This window comes from Ochlerotatus camptorhynchus, unplaced genomic scaffold (genome assembly GCF_037179485.1).
Source record: "Ochlerotatus camptorhynchus isolate MF236.1 unplaced genomic scaffold, CSIRO-AGI_Acam_v1.1 ptg000401l, whole genome shotgun sequence".
In the NCBI taxonomy this organism is placed as follows: Eukaryota; Metazoa; Arthropoda; class Insecta; order Diptera; family Culicidae; genus Ochlerotatus; species Ochlerotatus camptorhynchus.
The window spans coordinates 1,277,681-1,302,250 of NW_027040887.1; the positions used below are offsets into that span (position 1 = coordinate 1,277,681).

Genomic DNA, 24,570 nt, shown 5'->3' on the forward strand with positions numbered 1-24,570 from the left:
TCCACATATAAGGGGACTCATTAATCTGTATGTTCATGTGCAATATATATAATGATAATAAACAACAGAATGGGATACGATAAAGAAACATTCAATATGATTTCATGATGATAATACTAAAGTAATGTATCAATAGATCGCAAAATGAGGTTATTTGTATATGGGACATTATATTTACTAAGGATACTATTTAATGTATAAACATTAACATATAAACATAATTCTGAAAATAAAAAAAAAAAATAAAATCATTCCGCTGTCATTGATTATCAATATTTTAATTATTGGAATCCGATAACTAGGAAACGGAATCCCTCCTACAGCTGCCCTGGATGATCTAAAATGCTTTACCATGAATTGAATATAAAAAGCTAATATCATATAATTAGAAATAAAAAAAAAATAAAAGATGACATTATAGCAACGATTGAAAAAGAAGAATGAAATAATTAAAAATATTCTCTATTTACCCACATTTCAATATGGGATCAAGATCGGCACTTACTTCTGAAGTATTGTAATCAATCCCATCTAAAGCCACTAGGGGTCCAATGTGCTACTACCGTGAGAAGATTTATTAATATAATTATGACACAATAGCGTTTTGATTAGTATTTGTTTGAAATGTTTTCATATTGAAAGCAAAGTATTAATGTTTTAAAATACCGAATCATTACCTTTACTCTAAAAATGAGAAAAATAAAACATCAAAATAAAAAATCTATTCTTCAACCGCATCCAGGTTTGTTGACTTAAAAATTATGTAAAAAATAAAAAATTAAAAAAATAAACATTTCAACCAAAAAAAAAAATAACATTTGTTGTTAAAGAATTAATTTTCGTAACAATAATTTGTTGCCTGCAACTTTAGAGAAACATTGATTTTGAACAATTTGATGCATAAGTATAATTTTCAACAGACAACCTTGTAGCGGCCATGGAATCCGGGGTATACCTCGTACACGTTAGTGTCTTCAATTAAGGCGGGCATTAGATCACTTGACGTCCCTGGCGACTACCTATTAAAATTCAAATTAATATTTGAACGAAAAATCAAGGAAATGACAAATAAACTTAATTTGACAAATATATGCAGGTTTGTTGAACTGAAAAATTGTATTCAAGAAATCAAAATATTTACAGCTAAGCCAGGCCAATAGAAAATAATGCTTTTTGTGTAGTATTGTTCAGTATGTTGTAAAATAATAATTCAATAAATTGGCATCGTTGGCTAACGGATTTCTAATTTGACTGGAACATAATGAGAATTATTAATGTTAAATAATCATGTATTCCATTTAATTACAATATCAAGTACTAAAACAAAAACCTTATCGACACCCTATGAAAATAATATCTGGTCAGAAGTGATGTGAAATAATTATTAGGGAAATGGAAAATCATTAATCTAGCTCTTACAATCACCGTCGGTCATTCTGCTAACACTTGTTAAAAAGCTCCCGTACACTGCAGCTCTGGAGCACCACGCACATAAAAGTTTATGCTATGCGAAACTCAGGTCAATAATGCTGGGTTTAGACTAGGCAAGTCAAATGATCAACTCAGTTGAATTCAATTGGCTTGCAAAGTGGAGCCTGGTTCAACTTTTTTCAATTCAAGTGAGTTGATCAAGTCAGTTGAATGGCATGGTTTACACGTTCAATTCGCGTTCAAGTCAGTTGAATTCAACTGACTTGATCAATTCACTTGCCCTGTTTAAACCCAGCTTAAGAGGAAGAATCTAATTCGTTTCAAAACTGAGTAGTTCGTCCACCACGTTCTGCCTTACAAACACGAGCAAAAGAAAGGGACGACCAGTTTCACACCGCTCGTTCTCCTCTACTAGTCATGAGTCAAAAGCAACACGAAACAACTACATTTACATCGTCTTGGGGAAAAACATACACAAACAGAAAAAAATAGTAGGCCGAGCAGCATCAAAAGGGGCCATCCATTCAGTACGTCATGCTTTAAGAAGAGTCGATGGAGATATTAGAAATCTGTGGCAAACAGCCCATGTTATAGGCAAAGCGTAGTGAAAATAAGAAGGGATAATTTATTTATAATAAGCAACTCATGACGTAATTTATGGATGCTGGGAACAATAAAGTAGCATGGTATGTAAAGCGATCAAACAAGAGGTTGAACAAAAAAATCGGGAACTAGAAGGGAAACGTCAATACCTAATATTAAAAAAAAACAGCAAATCAAAATGGTTGTAATGGAACATTCTCACCAAGTTCTCCATCATGGTAAACACAGCATGCCACTTATCGCCATCGTGATGCTTTATAATATCGCACATGAAGTTGAACGTTGCTGTCAGCATATGTCACAACACGCATGAGATGATAATCTCGCCAGCTAACTATCGGCCGCTCTTCAAGATTTGTACGGCAGCATTACACACTCACTAATAACTTTTTCTTATACGAACACAATCACACCGAAGACCGTTGCTTTGTTTTGCAACACAAACGCACACAGCAAGGAGGAGAAAACCGATTGTATCGTAGTACATCAGGTTAAAACTTTTAAATAAACACACTAACACTATCATCAGGCGGAAAGCTTCCATGTTCGAGCCACGCCGATAAGCACTCAAAATCGCAACTAAATTGACCTCTAATGCTATCAACAATCCCGGATTTTGGATTCCAATCACTTTCCACGGTTTTCATGCTTGCCAGGAACATACGCTGACCAAAATAATTTCCAAACAATTAAGCACTATACGGTTAAATACACGACACTCTAACAGAGACACCAACGTACGTCCGACCGCCAGCATACGTCAACCAGCACGGGGATTAATTACAAAACCCATGCCTTCAAAAGATGTAGTATGTCATACTCATCAACTTTGCTTAAGACGTCATTACTCTAAATCCACTCTCCATGGTGCTATTAATTAAGAGCGTCAAAATGGACTTTTCAACCACTGTGCGGTGGTGTAGTGGTAAGCGTGATTACCTCTCACCCCAGCAGGCCTGGGTTCAATCCCAGTCGGTGCCGCCGGTATCATGCCTATTAGACTGCCAATGAATTTATGGGAAAAAATTGACCATCAAATTTCGCTAACAAACCATATACAAAATGTTTATTGCCTCAAAAAATGACCCTATGCAAAATTTGAGCTCATCGGTTCCGCAAAGCTACAGCAAATGAGCCTGGCAAAATAAACGAATTATAAAAAAAAAAATTTGAGCTAAATCGGACATGATTTAGAAGTGACGCAAACGCGTCAAAGTTTGACTTTTTTCACTCTCAAAAATCTCCCAAGGGGGGGGGGGGGGGGTACATGAAATTTCGGAAATCGAATTTTTTTTTGATGCCAAATGTCTTAAAAATGCATGAAACGTCGAGATTTGGTGTTATCTTGATTTTTTTTTTTTTTTCAAAAGTCGACTTTCAGGGACTGAATTTTTTTCATGAGTTCTATATGGAATATAGAAGATTGATGAGTCGGCTTCTAAAATTGTTCACAATTGTCTCCAACCTGCTTATATATCAAATTAAACCACCATTTAGGATCTTATACGAAATAATTCACTAGGGTGGTCCAATTATTCTTCATTAGGGTGGTCCAAAAATCAAAATAGGTATGTAAAAACCATTACTTTTTACCAAACGCATGTATCTGAAAATATCATCATGTTGTGTTTTGGAATTTTTAAGAATCCAAACTTCAAAACGTTTGATGATATTACTTTTTAGTATCTGAGACCACGTAAAATAGAAGCATAGACAGACATAAATCGTAGAATAATTCCGAAAATTGTACAGGACAACCGTTAGTGCTGTTTAGTTAACAGTACAATCTGACGAAAGTACAATGACTTTTTAACATATCCACCTAATACGGGACAACCCTTATATGCGTTTCTTTTAAATTCCTACCCTATAGAGGTGCCAAAAAAGTACCCGCATAAAGCATATTGTTTATCTGGCTTCCTTTTGGGTATTAATTAAAAAAAAACACACACTAAGAGTGTTCTCCTACAGGCAAGCAACGGTCTCAAGTACTTATTTCTACGTAAACTTTTCTACCTTGGCTTTTTCTACCTATGCTTTAGTATAAAAAAGGATGCGATCTGAGGATGTATGATCAATCAGTAGTGCGTTTGAAGAAGACAACAAGCAGAGAACTGGTAGAGAATAGTACGACAGTTTGTAAAAAATGGTTATAAGAGTACCAGGAAATCTGATTTGGTGTAGCTAATAAGGAAATATATGGCAAAGTATAAAACAAGTATTTTTTTCATTTTTTCAGGCAAATGATCCTCTTGTGTAAAACTCATGATTCCAAAAAAAAACAGATTAACGCAATTCAAGATATCTTAGAAATTTCTGATGGTAAGTTGTGGTTTTTCATATATTTTTGGACCACCCTAATGAAGAATAATTGGACCACCCTAGTGAATTATTTCGTATTAGATCCTAATTGGTGGTTTAATTCGATATACAAGCAGGTTGGAGACAATTGTGAACAGTTTTAGAAGCCGACTCATCAATCTTCTATATTCCATATAGAACTCATGAAAAAATTCAGTCCCAGAAAGTCGATTTTTGGAAAAAAAAATTTTTTTTCGAGATAACACCAAATCTCGACGTACCTTCCTTAAAAGTTGTCCTAGCTCGCTTTTCTAATATCTATATACAATCTTCACACTGCCGTACTCTAACGGAACTATCAACTCTACACACTTATGGCGGTAAGCTCCAATCGGTATTATCCTCGGATTAAATCCCAATCAAGAATGTCCGGCTGCTTTGATGTCGACATCAGAGTTATTCAACACGATGCTATGCAAACAATTCGCAGATCATCCAAACAGGGACGGTATTAAAAGTTAATCCGAGTTGGAGCTTACCGCCATTAGATTTTTTCGCCGAGATGGGCACCACCGAGCAGCTAGGCATTTTATTTTGCTGGAAATTCAGCAAAAAATATGTTTGTTAGCTGAGATCTCGGCAAAATTCCCGTTTGTTAGCTGAATCTCGGCAAGTTTTTCACTGAGATCCAGCAAAATAAAATGCCGAGCTGCTCGGTGGTGCCCATCTCGGCGAAAAAATCTAAGTGTGTATGCTTTCATCTACTCCATCTATCGTATAAAAATTACCACTACAGTCTGTTATTTGAAATTAGCATCTTCAACTATGTAAATCGTTGACTTCACGTAGAAGTAATACTAAAAACATATAGTCAAAGTACATAACTAATTTACCTTTAATTTTAAATTTTTAATACACTCTACATTTTTCGGTATCCACTTTTCTTGCATTGGACCGCAGCTAGGTATATCGCATCCTCGGTTCATGCGGTCTCCACTAACATCCTCTGATGATGAATCCCACATAATTGTAAGCGAATCTTACATCCCTCGGTTGGGTGTACCGATGCTCGCCACACCGGTGTTTGGTCACATTCCCACCCATGCTATTTGTAGGGTCCTAGCAGAAAACATACCCACCGCCTCTGGGTTCTTAAAGTTTTCTCTACAACTGGTGCCGCTTTGGAATAGGACGTTCAATGCTCACCCTTTCTTTCGAGGACTTCGGCCAGCATGATGAACTCCACCACCATTCTGACGATACAGCTCAGCTGAATGCATTACTAAGCAATACGCTATTCTCGGCGAATCCGTGCATTCAGTAGAGAAAAGTTTGACAACAACCTGTAAATGACAGCTGCAGCTGCAGCTTTGCATTAAATCCAAGTTCACGACTGCAAGTCACTTACATTTGAGAATCGTCAAGCGACGACGTTACTGTCAACCATCTTTTTCAATTGAAAGTCATTCTGTCTTCTCTTCGAGCATATCCCCTTCAACATCAACAGAACCACTTTCGATCAGTTTTCATGCTGTTTGTTTTGGCTTGACTTTTGTTCATTTCGTCTTCCATGGTCAAATGAGCTTACTTTCGCATTGAAGCGAAGCTGTTCGAATCAAATTCGCGCTGGTTTTCTGACTTCTGTTTTGTTCACTCGGTTCATTTAAGCGCATGCGCATAGATCTGTGCACGTGGATGTCAAATTTATCATTGACGGGTGGTTTGATTACCCATCAATTTGGGTATTTTTGGAATTGGGGTGACGTCTAGAGTTTGGAAAACGATATGTGATGCCATTTTAAAGTTAAATATGGCGGCTTCCAGTTAAAACAAAGTGGGAAATGCTGAATGAAAATTTAATTCCGCCGCCAATTTGAAATCCAAAATGGTGCACACTAAATTTTTTCTACCGAGCTCGGATGTACAAATCTCGGCAAAAAAAGTTTTACTGAGATCTAAGCAAACATTTCATTTGTTTGCTGACATTCAGCTAAGCATTATCCGAGACTCAGCAATTAAATGTCACTTTTGCTGAGATCTCAGTGAAACTTATTGCTACCGAGATTTGCACAGCCGAGCTCGGTAGAAAAAAAAAAACTAAGTGTGTGGCTTCCAATTTCAGATACGTATCAATATAGGTATTTTTGGAATTTGCATGTCGTCTAGAGATTGGAATTAGATATGCCACATCATTTTGAAATCTAAGATGGTGGCTTCCGGTTCGAGAAAATGCGGAAGACACAGTCAAATACCCATGAATATGGGTATTTTTGGAATCGGGATGACGTCTAGAGAATAAAATCGATTTCCGTCGTCATTTTGAAATCCAAAGAAGCAGCTTCCAATTTCGGAAAAAAAAGTGGAAAATGCTGTCAAATACCCATTAATATAAGTATGTTTTAATCAGCGATGAAATCTGGAGGTTAACGGCGCCGGTGGTGTAGTGGTAAGCGTGATTACCTCTCACCCCAGCAGGCCTGGGTTCAATCCCAGTCGGCGCCGCCGGGATGTTCTGAGGCATAACATCTCTGATCACGCCTTCCTTCGGATGGGAAGTAAAGCCGTTGGTCCCCGGTTCATGAGTTGATGGGTCGATAGGTAGGGTCCAGGTGTGGGAGCTGCCTTCCTGGCACGTCGGTAGCATTGGTGCTCAGCACGGAAAACAAGATCGACGGAAAAAAACAAACCAAAGGAAAGTCTGGAGGTTGAAAATCGACATCCGAAGGTCATTTTGAAATTCAAGATGACGGCTTCCGATTTCAGAAAAAGTGAGAAATACTGATGCCGACCAATCAATATGGGTATTTGTGGAATCGGGGTGAAGTCAAGAGATCGAAAGTTGATATGCGCCGTTTTGAAATTCAAGATGGCGGCTTGCAGTTAAAGAAAAGTGGGAAATACTGGCAAATACCCATCAATATTGGTATTATCCAAGATGTTGGCTTCTGGTTCGAGAAAATGCGGAAAACACTGTCGAATACCCAACAATATGGATATTTTTGAAATCGGTATGACGTCTAGAGAATAAAAATCGATATCCGTCGGCATTTGAAATCCAATGTGTTGGCTTCCAATTTCAGAAAAAATGGTGGAAAAAATGTCAAATACCTATCAATATTTTGCCCGAAATTAAACGATTCTGCGGAGATTTAATTATCTTTTCTTCGTTTAGAAAATGCAGAACCCTGATTACAGGAACGAAAATCACAATAATGGGTTTATGGTATCATGAAATCATGATTACATTGCGGATTGCTTTGGTTTTTAGACTAATGTGAAAATATTTGATAGTTGAAAACATATGTTCACACATCAAAGTCCAAAGGGAATAAAAGGGAATAGCAGGTAAACAAACCGATTATTCGATACACCACCCTAGAATGCGCCCTCGCTACATGAAACTGTAGCATCGAAATGAACCAATGTTTGCTGAAAACGGTGTGAATATTTTGTGTGCTGGGAATCTAATTGGAGGCAAAATAGGGGAAATGTTTCTAATGTTGGCCTATGGATCTAAGATTGGGACCATCGTTAAAAATCTGCTATTTATCAATTTTATCTAGATGAATGCGTTATTGGGACGTTACTAATGGATATTTATGGTTGCTATTGAAAATTTAGTCGATTGCTGAATTTATGTATGGGCCCAAACTAGGGATTCTTAGGCTGACATTACCTGCATTTCCCCAATGCAATATTTTTTATTCCACTTAGCGTTACGAAAACGCTAGTCGCGCTGAACAGGCGTGAACGAAGCAAGTTAATGAAAAATTGGTTTAATCGATCAACTAAGTTATGAATTCAAAAGAACTAGTAGTTCAGCCTATCGTGATTTTTTGTTCACGAATATCAGAACGGTTTTTTTTGCGTTCACAAAATGAGTAAATTTTTCCGGAAAAACTTCTCGAATATGTAGAACCCTGCGCTTCGGTCAGAGAGCGTATAGGGCGTCGTTGTGCCAATTTGGTCGTGGCACATTTCGAGTATGAGAGAGTAATTGCAGTTAGATCAAAAGTGCCTGAGAAAAGTGCAAGTACTTTCGCAGATTACTCGAAGTTGCGATAGTGAAGGTCTTCTCACAGACAAGCAGACAGAACACTCTTAAAACGTTCATTGAATTGTTTTAATAGTCTATTTAAATGTTTCTTAGTTGGTAGTACCGCCACTTGTGGTGCACATAATCAATCCTTAGCGTTTGATGATTACACACTACAACCGTCTGTTGAGTGTATTGCCCATCAAAGTATATACGACAGATGGTGGTAGGGCTTACAATGATAAATGTTCAATGTGTTGTGTCTGCTTGTCTGTGATATAACATTGAGGTAACGTTAGGATGAAATCAATATATTGAGAAATATAACTTCTCGAAATATACTCGAATAGTTTCAGAAAAACGGTTATGATATTACTTTAGGTCAAGTCCTTTTGAGCACTGGCGTCTCTCGAACACCGGTCTTGATAGCTGTTGGTGCCTATATATTTTTTTAATTGGTCAAATGAACTATTAGCGCCGAAGTAAATTTTGGATTTTTGGAGCATTGGACTCATAAGAAGTTTTCGTCAGGTTGGGAGGATCGATCCTTTTGATTGTTGGCGTCATTTTGAATTATTTCTGGACATCATTGGACTTTTGCTTTTTGGTGGAAACTCTCATTGGTTTAGAGCATTAGTTTTGTTAACTGCCGTCGTTATTTTTTAATCACAATTAATGGACGCATGTTGTACTGTTTTGGATCATCGGTTTTGATAGCTGATAGCATCATTTTTTGAAAAATCGTCTTATGCTAAGTGAATGATGGTCGTTCTTACAAACAACACACGCAAATCCTATTTATTGATGAGTGTCAAATCAATTGTATGATGGATATAAACCCCATGTTTCCACCGTTCTTTCAATTTGTATTGAAAATCGAGATGAAGAAATAAATTAATAAACCAACCTTTCGTCCTTATAACCAATAAAAAAAAAGAAGAGTGACGACATCTCAGCCATTTTATAGGTCTGATGGTCGACTGTAATGACATTTTCTAAGCTGAGCACAGATGTAACTGTTCCAATTTCTACATGTCGTCACCCTACTTACTGGCACTTACCTATAACATGTTTTCTGAAACCGCTACCAGGCTGAGATATCCAATGGGCGCAGTTTGGCTAATTTTTGGTTGACATAGATAGAGGAAATGGCTCTTATGTTGGCCTATGAATCTTAGATTGCTATTTGCTATAAGACTGCTATTAATCAATTTTATCTAGATGAACGCGTCATTTGGACGTTTTCAATGGATATTTTTGGTCGCTATTGAAAATTTAGTCGATTGCTGAATTTATGTATGGGCCCAAATTAGGGGTATTTAGGCCGTTTCCCCTTACTCTCAATCCATAACAGTGGATGTTCTTCAAGAACAAGTTGAGAGCAGGCAAACGCTCGTATCCGTGATAGTCGCACACTTTAAAAAGGTAAAATCCAGTAGGATGGTAATCGTGGAATAAATACGTGAAGAAATTGCTGGGTGTCTGGATGATAGTGAAATATGTACCATCAACCGGAAACCACGAATCACAGAAAATCAAGCTATCGCTCGTATACGACGGATCCCTTCCCTTCTTCGTGCAAGGAATCGATTACTCTATTTGTTGGCAATATCCCATATTCTCATGCGCTTGTACAGTTGAAGGTCGGAACCCAGTCAGAGCAGTAAACCGATTGACGGAGCAATCAAATTGTAGCTGCTGTTGATGATGTCGTTGTTGTTGATGTGTATTCCCTTTCGTTTTGTATCCACTGTACGCACTCAAACATGTTTGATGTAGGTACCTACGCTGTGACATTATCTATATGATACTGTTTCTCGGAACATGTAACAGGTGTGACCCACATTCAATCACTATTCTCATTTATATTTTTCCTCTAAGAAGAGTCGTAGTACTTTCTCCATGATTTTAGCTTCCATATGCCAGCAAATGACGACTTTGCTTAAACGGTGCTACCCCAATTAATTTAAAATTGATGAAATTGAAATCTTTCATTCAGATTTCTTAACGTAAAAAATTAAGTGACTGCCCATATGCCACGTAGAAAGATTAGGGCCACTTTATTAAAAAAAAAAGTGGATGCTTGGCCTCACAGTGTCAAAAATCAATCAAAAACTGTCTAAGTCGTTTGTGTCAATAACGATTGTGACCGATACTAGCCTGTACATAGACATTTGGATTAAGAAAACGATTCATTTCCGAAATGAAGAAACGGAATATTTTTAAATGATGGTTTAACAAAACAATACTTCAAAGTGATAAATCATATAAATTCGAGATTTTTATGCGTTTTTCTAGCATCCTGGAGAAAACTTTACCTTAATTCAAAGTGTTTCTGATTAATTGACAAAGTCATGTGGTATTCGGTCATTGGTTGCTAGTTACAAGAGCTTTGGGGGCGATTGGCGTATTAAGAATTAAAATCCATCATCTATGGATCAACATCAGTCCACTTTCATGCCACAACCGACTTTGGTTTTTGAAAGTGCACCCCCAATGTTGCCTTAAAAATACATCGTATGTTAGATTAAAACTAACAAACTTATGGTGGTTCTGAAAAGGACCGTTTTGTCGTGATGGTTGAGCAATGATGAGCTATTAGGGTGTTCAATACGGATGAGGCTGGCGAGCTATATGTTGTTTGAAACGAGGGTGACGCGCTTGGCATAGATGACCCACAACGACTCACGGAAAGCTACTGAATCCGATCAGTAGCGATGCGGCTTCTTCCTCCTTCTTCGATGAATGGACGCTCATGTGCGTTGCAGCTCGCTGCTTGCGGGCAGTCTTTCGTTGTGTACTGGAGAACAATGCTGCTGATGACGACCGACCCCACACCACCATACACGGTCATTGAATAAGCACCGTTCGGCGAGACCGGATGGAATTTGATTTTGAAATCTTTGTAAGAGAAAGCGCTTTAAGCAGGCAATCGGTGATAATTCTGATCATCTTTGAAACTGTTGGACATTTGTATAATTTTCAATAGTGACTCATTGAAAATTGACAAAGTGTTCATTTTTGCGGATTTGTAGAAAAATTGCCAATCGATTGACTCATTTAGAATAAAAATCTATCCTTTATTGACAGAGTTATAAGTGGTGAAAACCTGATCACTTTTCGTAACGTGGTCGGTTTTGGTTTTTTTTTTTTGAAATCGCACCCCCAATATGTTGCCAAAAGACGTAATCCTAAGTAAATGTATTTTTGGAACCGATTTTTTACTTTGTATTTTTGGAATCGGCATGTCGTCTAGAGATTGGAATTATATATGCGAAACCATTTTTAAATCCAAGATGATGGCAATTCTTATACAGACATGCTGGTTTAAAAACAAAACCTGTTTAAAATACTGAATTGCCAAGGCAGGAACAATGTAAAAAACTTAGATATATATCATAACAATTAAGGCTGGTAAGTTACTGTAGTAGCTGGAGCAACTAGGTGAAATTGAAATGTAATTTATTTTGAATTTGGAATAAATAAAGAGTTAAAAAAATAATCCAAGATGGTGGCTTCCGGTTCAAGAAAATAAGGAAAACACTGTCAAATACCCATCGATATGGGTATTTTTGAAATCGGGATGACGTCTAGAGAATAAAAATCAGTATCCGTCAGCATTTTGAAATCCAAGATGGTGGCTTCCAATTTCAGAAAAAAAAGTGGGTCAAATACCCATATATATAATAAATTTTTTTAGTCGGGTGACGTCTGGAGGCTAAAAATTGATATCCTACGTCGTTTAAGCCGGTTTAAGAAAAAATGGAAAATTCTGATGCCGACACATCAATAGGGGTACTTTATTAAAATATGGGTGACTTCTGGAGGCTGAAAGTCGTTATCCTAAGTCATTTTGAAATCCAAGATGGCGGCTTCCTGCTTAAAAAAAGTGGGAAATACTATCAAATACCCATCAATATAGGTATTTTTGGAATCGGGATGATGTCTAGAGAAGGATGATCGAAAGACGACGCTATTTTGGAATCGTAGATCGAGACTTCTGGTTTCAGAAAAAGTGGGAAATTCTGTAAAAAAAAACCATCAATGAGGATATTTTCGATATCCCAGTACCGTCTAGAGGCCAGACACCAATGTTTGATGCCATTTAAAAATCTAACATGACGGGTTTGGTTCAGAAAAAAAGTGTGAAATACTGTCAAATTTCATCAATGTGGATGTTTTTGGAATCGGGGTGACATCTAATCGATATTCAACGCCATCTTGAAATTCAAGATGGTGGCTTCTGATTTCAGAAGTATCGTCAAATACCCTACAAATTAATATTGATTTTCAGCTGCTACACGTCGTCTCCAAAAGGTTTTGGTGTGGCAAGCCATTTGCTTCTGTGGATTGAAGAGTTCTTCGTATTTCACAACGGGCACAATCAAAGTCGAAAATTACTGCTATGTTGTAGAAACTCAAGAAGAAAAAAGTCGATTTTGTCGAAAAATTCCAAAATCCCCCAAACTGCCCTGAACTGCATCCTAAGAAAGATGGAAGAGAAGCAAGCTCTGTTGGATGCTTCAAGAAAAGTTGGTCTGCAGCACAACGAAAAGTTAAGAAGAAAGTTGTGCAGAATCTAATAGGCGATATGAAGAGAAAAGTCCGAGCGTTCTTCAGAAATGAGAAGTAAACATTCAAACTCACGTGAAATCGGTCATATGTATGTTGATTTTCATTTATATAAAGTTAACTTATGATTTTTTTTCGATAATACATATTTTCCTTGGAGAAAAGAGTGTCTAACGGGTGTTCAATAAAAAATGAGAATGAATTCAATACCGTCCAACGCTCTTGTGAGAGCATCGCGACTAAGTTGCGTCGTACGGCTCACCAGGGTCCCTTCTCCAATATTCATTGACGTTTTTTTGAAGAATAAACATTATGTTTTTAATAAAAAATACTGAATTCATTGAAAAAAAAAAAATTTTTTTACTAGCTATGACTGAAAAAAATCTTATTTTTTATTGAACACCCGTTACTTTCATCAATGCACAGTCCTTAAGGATCAAAAAAACCAACTTTTACGGAGATAACCACTATATCGTTTACATAATGATACTCTATTGCCCAGGAAAGTGGAAACCATTTCCTACCCGAAAGATTTCCTAAACCACCCCGGGAATAGAACGCACCGCCTTCGACTTTCTAATACTGTGCCATGGGCGGCGCCCACATGCACCCACCATCCATTCATAACGTGACTCACCCGTTTTCTGAGGATCCCGGGAGGTGAACTCCCGCTCCAGTTCCATGCGCCGCTCACGCAACCGTGCTGCCAGCTCCCGCAGTGCCGAGCTTTCCACCAGTCCAACGCGCTGCCGGAAGGTCAGTTTGCGTGTCTTCGATGCCGCCGCCGTGTACATCACAAAGTGAGTATCCAGCTGCGGGTCCAGCTTGAGGTACGCTCCCTTGTTTGAGCCAATTTCGTAATAGTTTGAGGCGGAAAATATCGTGATGACCTAAATGTAAAACAGAAAGGTTTATTAGCGTTGCATAATTCCACCGCCGGTTTACGTTGAGGACGCAGCCTTGCAGCACGAGTTTTAAAGCTGTACCTTGCCACCGTGCATGATTTCGTGCCCATCGGGTTTGCACTCGTGCGACCGAACCAGATACTGCAGCTTGTATCGTTGTAGGAACTTGTTGGTCACATCCGGACCGAAATAGGTGCCGGCACCTCGCAGCGAGTTGGGCCGGCAGCCTTCATTGTGTTGCGGGTCGCTCCAGAGGATGTCGAATACCTGGGAACGGGAAAGCAAGACGTGGTGTCAGTGTTGCCAGGTAGGGGGAAATGGGCTCTGTTTAAATCTAGATGCATGTAAATTGGAAGGTTACTTTAAAGTTCAGAACCTAATGGGGCATCATAATCCTACTGTTACATGCTTGATTGATGGCTCACGACGCGCGGTAGTTTTGATCCAGGGACGAACTCAATGAACAGGCGGAAAATTCACCAATCGGTGTCAAACCGGCATGTTGTTGATGCTAAAAGTTGACCCGCATAGAATGTGTATGCAAATAGACGACGAGGAGAAAATGGAATTAGCTATACATATTCAATGGGACGTATAATCATACTTGCATCCAGGTAGCTACGTATGTAGTTCAATAGACCATACATAGCCGTGTTACACTCTTCAAACAAGTTGTAGACCAGCCAGCTGCACCGGACTGTTTATTCACTTATGTTTGCAAATGCACTCGTGCAAAATGGGTAACAAAGAGCATTCGCAAACAGCGTCCTACAATTTTCCCAAGCAGCTCTCAGCTTCGGACAGCTGCATGAACACAATAAAGGATAAGTGCAGAGGAGGGAAAAACAACACCGGAACTGGAAATTGCAATCGACGGCTCTCGGCCGACAACGGCGGCCAATTGCGAATTTGAAGGCAGCAGGAACTGGTTTTGCGCTTCGAGTTGAGCATATACTGTAGTAAATTGCGCCGCTTATACGTGGCAGGATACAGTTAGGTTCTCGAAGTCCGTCCCCCCTAGCCCATTCAGTATACGGATCGGGGTTCTAGACGGGCCTCTCATCGTAAGTAGGGTATCCGTTGTGTCAGTGAGGAAGTAATTGAGAGCCTGAGAGTTAATCGAAATCTAGTGCATTGTGTCGATCGAAGTGATGTAAAGTGTAATTGACCGGGGGTTTCGTTTTCTATTATTGAAGGCATAGTAAGCTTTCCCTTTATTGACGGGGAATGAAGGGAAATGAATTGAAATAATTATTGCTGCGGAATATTACTCACAGAAATCTATTTATTTTCAGAAACCCGTACTACCTATAAAAGCATTATAGTCCCATGTGGATCAAAGATGAGTTATCCATTCAAATCGATAGTAAATTATCAGCATTTTACACTATGCACTAAAAGTTACATGTTCTGTTCAGAAAATATCGTGAAAAATACCAATGCTAGGTTGTCCCATCCATGAGAGTCTACGGAGAAATAAACGACCGCTCGGCTTGCTCTTTTTTCAGATGGGACTGATATGCTTCTATGGACAGCGTAGTGCTTGTCCTTTCACCGTAAAGGCTCATTATCAACAATATTATTAATTTATGGACTTACGGGAGATCTACTTAACGTTTTTTTTTGTTTAAATTTTAATCTATTTATTTTTTATTTATTTAAATCTTCGTCTTTAGAGACGTAGTGGGGATGGAATAGAATACTTACGGCTCAATTCTTTGTCAAATGAGCAAGCGACTTGGCACAAGCCTCTCCGATTTTGATAACACTTTCAACATGCCTTCAATTTGGGAGATAATGATTATTCCACAGGTCACAAGACCATTTTGACTCAAGACTAATTTTTGAAAAGGGCGTACGTGTTTCCACATACGAATTAAAAAAAAATAACTGTGTCTGAGACTAACTGTCCATTGGACTTTAAAGGAAAAAATATAAACTGAAAAAAAAAAATATTTTCTCATCCTTTGCATAAGAACAGTTCGTCCATCTTTTTGGTGTCAAAAAGTGACCTGCAGGTAATTTTATGCACATATTCGACATTGTACCGCTGTAGACGGAAAATCACGAGAAACTTATGAAAAGGGCTTATTTTCGAGAAAATACAAATTTTCAAAACAGCAAAACAAAAACGGCTACGTTTAAGATGTTATCATTTTGATTTGTTATGAGCTTAAGAATCATATTCAATAATTGTTACATTATGATGCATTATAATTCATCAAGTTAAAAAAAATCATGAAACGTTTTTCTACCAGGAACTTTTTTTTTTAAATTGCTCCATCTTGGATTAACCTTTATAAACTGTTTTATGACATAAGGTCACAACAAAAAAAAATCGTACCTTACAATGAAAATAAATTCACATTTTATATATTTATTTTTTTCTTAAATTTAACCATTTTTTTCAGTGTGTATTTCTTTCTTTTAAAGTCCAATAAATGTTCTACAATTTTTTCTCAGTCATAAATTTTAAACAATAAACGGTTTTAGGGTTAGAATTTTTTGAAAAATTCATATGGGAAAACTCATACGCCCTTTCAGAAATTAGTATTGAGTAAAAATGGTCTCGCAATCTGTGGAAAAATCATAATCTCCAATGCTGAAAACATGTTGAAAGTTGCATTCAGATTGGAAATGCTCTAATATTTAGGCTTAGGGTGGCCGGTAATATTTCATTTAGAAAATCCCGGTGAAAACCGGAAACCATTTCCGGTTTTTCATATTCATCAAGAAACGAAAGTAGGGTATATGTCCCTAAACTCGGTCTAATATGACACCTTCAATTACATTTTATAGAGCTCTCCAGATGCACAAAAGTGTGCGTGAAACCGCGCGCTACCTTTTTAAGTAGATGTGATATCGCGATACCTTTTTGGTTCTTCTTCTTTTTCTTATTCATTTATATATATGGATGGTGGATTTTAGAGTTCGTGAGATTACGCTTGAAGATCTCTATAGAGATTTTCACGTCCGGTTGTATTGGTGCGATATATGAGTGCGTGTTAGTGAATATCCGAGGAAAATACATAACAAATCGATGTCAAACTCATTTTGACAGATCTACTTTCATACATTTTTTAGGCTAGCCAGTGGAAAATAATAAACAACATTACACGGCGTTGCTCCCACTAGTGTGCGTGCGTTAAACGTCACTAATCTCTATACCGTATCTTATGTAATAATTTAGCTGCAGTCGATATTTCACTGTCAACATGTATGCTTAGATATTATTATTATTTGGATATTGATTAGGCATGACTAAACATTGTTTAACCTCACCATTTTAACATGAATACTTTCTAGGTACGTGGATGTAATGTCGGTCTTCTGTACTCAAATTGGGTCTATAAATGTGTGTTCAGCGTGTGAAATCACGCTTCTTTTTCACCCCTTATAATTCATACGTAAACTCATTGTTGACGTCACCTTCACTTCTCTCGTAAGAACTGATGTGGGTTAAAGAGTCTGTGTCCGGTCCGCACTCGTGTTTATTTCAGTTACAATGGGGACGTAATTTGTGATTAGCCCCGGTCCCTTTCAAATTGTATCATTATTTATGTACGGCCTTAAATTTGGAATGACGTTTTACATTCATCTAGTGATGGCCGATTTTCATTCGAATAATCGATTAATCGATTAACGAACCGAAAAGTAAAATATTTGTAATCGGTTATTATCATGCTGATATAAGCATAAACTTCTCCAAAGGATCATCACCCATCGTTTCAAACATATGCTGCACTCTCTTTGGTGGAAAAATGACAGCACAGGACACTAAAATAGAAAGTTTTTCTTCCGACTGTTTCATCTTAGTATTCTTCTTTGCTCATACTCCTTCTGATTCAGTGGCGTTCGCAACACCGGATAAGCGATCGGGAAAATGATTTGCGCTTACATTTCCGTTGGTTTCAGCGTTTCGAGCGGCGATCCCTTCAGCTTTCTTAGACAGCTTAGGAGCGAACTTCAACCCGAGCCAGGTTACTAACACAAACGTTCTCACTGATGTTGAACAGAAAACAAACAGACTCAATCTTCATACCCAATCCAGGTTGGAACTCAATCAAAAACAAATTCGCTATTAGTCAGCTGGTCCGATACGTTTATCCTAGTTGGAACCCATCGCCACTCTGACAGGTTCGTACGAGTTAGTATTTCACCAATACGAAGACCTACGAACACTTTGTACTTACGCTGATCCGACCTGATCCACGATAGCACAGTGTAGCCAGCCCGGGCGATCCGTCTCTAAAAACGTGTGGCTTAAGCGCCACTCCACAAGGGAGACCACACGCCCAATGTAAATTTGCCCGGTTGAGACTCTCCTAAGGGCGAGTCCATTAAATTTCCTAGAAAGGATTTACGGATCAGTCAAGCCGGCTTTCAACTAAACGTCCAAAACGGGAAAACCCTATTATCTCCATGAAACCACAAACATGATAGTCACTCAGAGAGTCGGTGAGAGTTCACCCATACCTAAAAACCTCTACAAAAGAGAATTTATCATCATCGGCAGTCTCGTCACTTGCCACTAGACGTCGCCCCGATCTGGAAGTGGACTACTCTCCCGAACATTCAAACTCTCAACATGAGGACGGGACACGAAAACTACAACGGAGAACGCGAAGTCATGTCGAATACATTCAATTAATTAAAGCTAGGGAGATGGACATTTTACGAAAACATTTATTATCACGGAACTATTCAGGCGGTATATTTAGTGCATAACATTATTTATCCTACGTATATTTCTTTACATGTTCCAATCGATTTTGGTTTACTTGTGTGTGTTCGCTCCTATCTCCTATGTGTGTGCGATTTCTCTCTCCCTAACTAATGTGCTCATGTGCTCTACTTAATCATGTGTGTGACATCATTTTATCGGCACTCAGCTCCAAACGAGTCTGCGCTCCTGGTGACAACGACGTTGGCGTTGAAAAACGTTACTTTTCAAAGGTGGGAATGCCACATCACGAGTTCCGGAAAAGCGTGTCACGGAAACTCGGCGCTACTCGCTCATCAGTCTTAGACTGGCAAAAAATCACTCCGTGGCGCTCTCGCCGGACGCCACACTCCAAAAATAAAAAAAGGCTTGACTCACCAGATGATGTTGGTTTACGTGATGGTCACAGTCGATGACCTATCGACGGGTTCGACGCACTCTTTAGGGATCGTCGATGGTGATCCGATGAATGGAGGTGCTTCGCTGACAATGGCGTTTCACACGCCGATGTCGATGGCGGTTACTCTGCCGTGCCGGTAGGTTGACGAACCGGCGGGTGGACCGTGTCCACGTGGAGATCCCCTGAGTCTCCTCGGACCGATTACGTGACGGATCCGTCCGCTTCCGGCCGGTTGGCGATTGCCGGGAAATTCCGTCCGTTGGGGAGAAGTTGCTGCGTTTGGGCACGGTGAATTGCTGCGAACGATTTAACACGACTACACCAGAACAGTGAGCACAAGCACGAGCACGGACATGGACAGCACATATTGAGCACATCAAAAATTACCTGTAGATGTATCTAGTCTTTCTCCTGATCGCACACAATTCTCTAAACGCACACTTATTCTACTAGCTAAAGGAACGAACAAAAATCTTTAATTAATTTTAAACACTAGACATCACTTTAAATTACATACTTTAACTAGGGAAAACGACCACGAACAAACGCGCACACTTCAAGAACGTTGGGAAGTCACGGACGAAATGATCGAGACCGTGAATCCTCAGATAAAAGAAAGTAAAACTCGGACGAACCGGAAGTCCATCATTTCCCGAAACGCTTCGTGTCCTATCGTGAATCTAAAAACACGAAAGATAACTTGGCTCGTTTAATTGCGCGACTGTCCCTTTCCTACCTTATCCATAAAATGAATGGACCCGTCTTAGGAAAGATTTCAGCAAAATGCTTGTGTCTTCTTACTGCCTAACCTAAGGAATTTAATTCAAACAATTTAAAATTATCAAATTATATACAAATTTATACAAAATTCCTGATCGTTACAACAGTGGTAGAGTTCGTTCAAAAGAATTGTTGCTTGTTCTCCAACGAAAGGCCATCTCGCACTGCCCCAGCCTGGCCCCCAGCACTGCCACATGCAACTCAAGCCTTGTAACTGATAGTGGCTTCAATGGAGCCACCTTCACCCGACTCGTTCCGCCCACCAAAGCTTGAAAATAGGTCACACACTCATAAGCACCTTTGCTAGCATCGTGCAGTTGTAGATCCTCAATCTGGTCCATTATAGCGTCTCCGAAGTAACTCCGGGGAATCCTGATTGCCTTGATCATCGGTAAAACTTTCGTCAAACGAGGCCACTCTCAGAATGATTCATTGTCGATTTCTTCATCCCAGCCGCAGCCAGTCCTCCACAAATCTTGTACCAACAGGCGACCGAAAACGGTAAACGGAGAAAACAAGCCTTGATAATCAAACATAGCCATGACACAACACAACACAATCCTTTTTATTGGTCGTTAAACCCCTTGTAGAACTGGTTGGTACTCTTCTCGTCCGTCAGGGAAAAGTCCTCTTTTTGGGTCCCATATGATTCCCAGAACTCGCTCGGTATTCGTGGTTTTGTCCTGGCTGAAATGGTCAGCAGGATTCGACTTCTGTTCGCCCATTGCCTCCAGAAGCTGCATGGAGTTGTAAACCCAGTTAATGATATGGAAACCTCCTCGGGAATGAATGAATTTCACCTGGTTCGCCAACTCTACCGCTTCATCGACGAAATCCACGCTATCGTAATAATCGTCTCGTAATGTTTTTCAATCACTGCTGACAAACTCGTGGAAACTCGTTCGCAACTCGGTAGGTGGCCCTGAACGTAGCTACGTCCATGACGTACATTGTCGGTACATCAGTCGGATTCGATCGGAACAGGAACCTCAGAGCTTGCTTATCAGCCACCCGTAGATCCTCATTCCGGATTGGTTCGACAGAATGAACGTTCACGTAACATTCTGCAGTATCAACAGCAGCAGGATGTCTTGGTCCGTAGATAGTCCACCAAAGTTTTGACCATCAACCTCACCCACTCGAGTTTCTACTGGTGCGAATACAGGTGCAGGTTGTCCAAACCAATTAAGATGCAAGGTTCCTCTGCAGCGTAACTTACTACTGGCAAATCCTTCAGGTGAGAGTAGCGATCCGCGATCTCCTTGAACTGCATGGCTAGACACGGCAGCTTCAACTCAGCTAACGTACGTGCGTTCTTCATCCGTAGTATCTCGTGAGATCCTCTAGCCGACAGTTTGAGAGTTACCTTTTTCTATTCATTCTCGTAGTACTCTCCACGTTCAGCTCGTTAATAACGAATTCCTCCACCAACGTAGTGGATAACCCTTCGTCCAAAAAGGCCAGAACATTGCGTTATTCCGGAAATATAGAGTAATCGGTACCATACGGCATATGATGGCGCGCCTCAACCGTCCGAGAGCGAGGCACTCGACATTTAGCAGCTGTATAGCTACTTCCGCCCGATGCAGCAGATGACATCCAACAACGTTGCAGCGGATTTTAAAGAAGCATCGACTTTTGCCGTGGTTATTAAGGCATAGCGAGCAGAGTTTGTTTTGCTCCACCGTCTTCAGTCGATCCGTGATGCTGAGCTTCTTGAAATCATCACAACATTGTAAATGTAGGTCTTTACCGCTTGTGGTCTGTGCGCTTGCAAAACCAGCACGGATTGATTCCTTTTGCCTCCTTCTGGATTTCAAGCTTGTTCGGAGCAGAACCGTGGACATGAATTGACTCTTTTTTCTTTGGTTTTCCTTTTCCGGGACGAGTGGCTTCGTTCAGACCGAGAGCAGAAAACTCGGCTACTTCCGACACATCGAAAACAATATCGTTCGTGAAGTCGGTGAATATTTTTTTTCTCCCTTTTAAATCGGAACCAGTCCAACTTGTAGTTTTCCGGAAGTTTATCGACCAACTCGTTAAGCCAACATCGGATTGTTGAGATGATCTGACAAGTGGGCCGCCTCGAGGTGGTCACAAAGATGTTTCACCGTGATACCGAACTGGATGAATGATTTCAAGATTTTCAGGTTTCCTAAAGAGACGTTGGAGGTCATCGATAACATCCTAGATGGATTTCGGAAGAATAAGTCGGCTCCTCACTGCCTTCGAGTGCGCTCCCTTGCAGACTGTACTGCAACCGCTTCAGGTTTTCCAAATTTGAGTAACCACACGCCAACGTGGTATACTCGTAGCTGCTTATAAATGTAGGCCAGAACTCCGGTTCACCCTTGAACGTTGGCAGGATTTTGGAGAGGGCTTGTCGAGCAGCTATCTGTTCTTTAGACAACTTCACGTTGGCCTGAATGCTGCAAACTATTTTGCGGATAAATCATCTGCTTCTTCCTCGTTGGCAGCTGCCTGTTGCGACTGCTTTTTTGTAGACGGCTGGCACTTTTTACCCGTTGATGCGCATTCCTGTCGGGATTACTAGAACTCCTCATCTGTATCCTTTGTTTCTTCATCACCTTTCTTAGCGTCATCTTCGCACTTCCCCCGGCCCGTCAAACCTGGCTTTCTTCCCATCCTTCACCCTCATCTTCGTCCGATCCTTCTTCTGCTTCCAGCGTAACTGGTTTATTTTCACCATCTGCTGCTGTTTCGATGAACCTGCAACTGGCTCAACCTGCTTCGCTGTGGACAACGGAGAGTTCTTTCCACCTACCTGTTTGCTTTTTCAGTCAGAACGTCACCTTTTTTGCAAAGGACGTTTTTTTTTCCTTGATTTGTTTTCCGTTGATCTTGTTTTTCCGTGCTGAGCACCAATGTTACTGACACCAGGGTGGCAGCTCCCACACCTGGACCCTACCACCTATCGACCCATCATCAAACTCATGAACCGGGGATCAACGGCTTTAACTTCCCTTCCGAAGGAAGGCGTGTATCAGAGATGTTATATGCCTTAGAACATTCCCTGCGGCGCCGACTGGGATTGAACTCAGGCCTGCTGGGGTGAGAGGCAATCACGTTTACCACTACAACACCGGTGCTGCTTAAAGGACGGTTCATTTTACTCCTTCGCAATGCTACCAGCAACCGGCTCAGCGACAGCCCATTTCGCTTGGAAAAAGTCTTCGTACATCTTCTTGCGCCTGTCTTGAAAAGATGCTTCCTCGGTCAACTCTTCCTCAAGCATTTGGTACTCTTCCTGCAACTGGCTCTCCTTCAGCTCCCTGTCTTGTTGCAGTTGTTTTTCGTGAAATGCTTTCTCCATTTGACGCCGTGTCTCACGCAACATTATTTCGTCTTCCAAGGCCTTTCCTGGAGCGTGTTTGTCGTCTTCCTACTTTTTCAGGATTCCCTTCTAGGTTTTTTTCGCTTTCTGAAACGGATCCGATGGAAGATCCACCATCGCTCTTGATTTTTACCCAGTCGTCTTTTTGACTTCAGCCTTGTTGGTTTTTCGGGTTTTCGGAACCTGCAGAGCATTGTTGCATTTGATGCAGCTCAGTCCTGCATCGTCCGTAACTCCAGCACAAGAATAATGGGCCCACAGATCGGACTTATCGCACTGCACCACACCGCAGAACTTGTTGGGAGAATTTAACATCAAACAATCTCTCATCTCGGGATCCAACTTTAGAGGAATATATATCATTGATTTATTTTTCAAGTCTCTTTATTAATTACCGTATGGGTAAAGGAGTGTGCGTTTGACTACCAAACAAACAATTGCCTATTGAAGAAACGACATCTTGACGATTTTATTCCACTTCATGCTTAATAATACTTGTACACCCAACGGGTGGATGTAAGATTCGCTTACAATTATGTGGGATTCATCATCAGAGGATGTAAGTGGAGACCGCATGAACCGAGGATGCGATATACCTAGCTGCGGTCCAATGCAAGAAAATTGGAGACCGAAAAATGTAGAGTGTATTGTCGTGACCGGACCGAGGTTTCCAGCCTCGGCCACGGCAACACGAAATAGCGATGCAGCTCCCACGGGTGCGGCTGCTTCTATTGCTGCTGCTGCTGCTGTTTCTGCTGCTGAGGTTTCTGCTGCTGAGGTTTCTGCTGCTGAGGTTTCTGCTGCTGAGGTTTCTGTTGCTGCTGTTTCTGCTGCTGCTGGTGGTCCGTCACCTCCAAAATTCGTTACAAGAATGACTTCAACGAGCTTAGGTACTTCATATTTATTCCTGCTAACCTATCAAAATTCTCTAACCAATGAGATTCTGTTTACATACGAACTATCACGCTTCACGCTCACTTGATTCTACTCATTATTTATTCAACACTAACTTTATCTACTACATTCTTCCCCTCTTCTACTCTCCTTAATTGAGGAAGGGTGACATTATGTCCACCCATTTGGGGGAATTTTATCTACCCTCTCGGAGGACTTTCATCTACCATCTCAGAGATATTTCATCCATGAGGTCATGGCAATTCCAACTATTTAAAAAATTTCCTCAGTGCATCCATCAAGTCATGGCAATTTTAACTATTTCTAAATTTCTTCAGTCCATCCATCAGGTAATAGAAATTCTTATCTACCATCCGTTCCGGAATTACCAGGTCATAGTAATTCTATTTACCATCCATCAGGTCATGGTAATTCAATCTACCATCCATCAGGTCATGGTAATTCTATCTACCATCCATCAGGTCATAGTAATTCTATCTACCATCCATCAGGTCATGGTAATTCTATCTACCATCTATAAGTTCATGGTAATTCTTTCTACCATCCATC

General features: G+C 40.0%; 1 protein-coding gene across 2 annotated transcripts in view; it reads right to left on the reverse strand.

Moving 5' to 3' along the window:
* rdgC (retinal degeneration C) overlaps positions 1 to 24,570 on the reverse strand; it is a 215,609-nt gene that overhangs the window by 22,352 nt on the left and 168,687 nt on the right. For both annotated transcript variants that reach the window (XM_065233385.1, XM_065233383.1), the window contains exons 8-9: positions 13,930 to 14,115; positions 13,581 to 13,833 (exon numbers count right to left, since the gene is read on the reverse strand). In XM_065233385.1, coding sequence (XP_065089457.1) covers positions 13,581 to 13,833; positions 13,930 to 14,115 — 439 coding nt within the window. The remainder of the gene's footprint in view (positions 1 to 13,580; positions 13,834 to 13,929; positions 14,116 to 24,570) is intronic.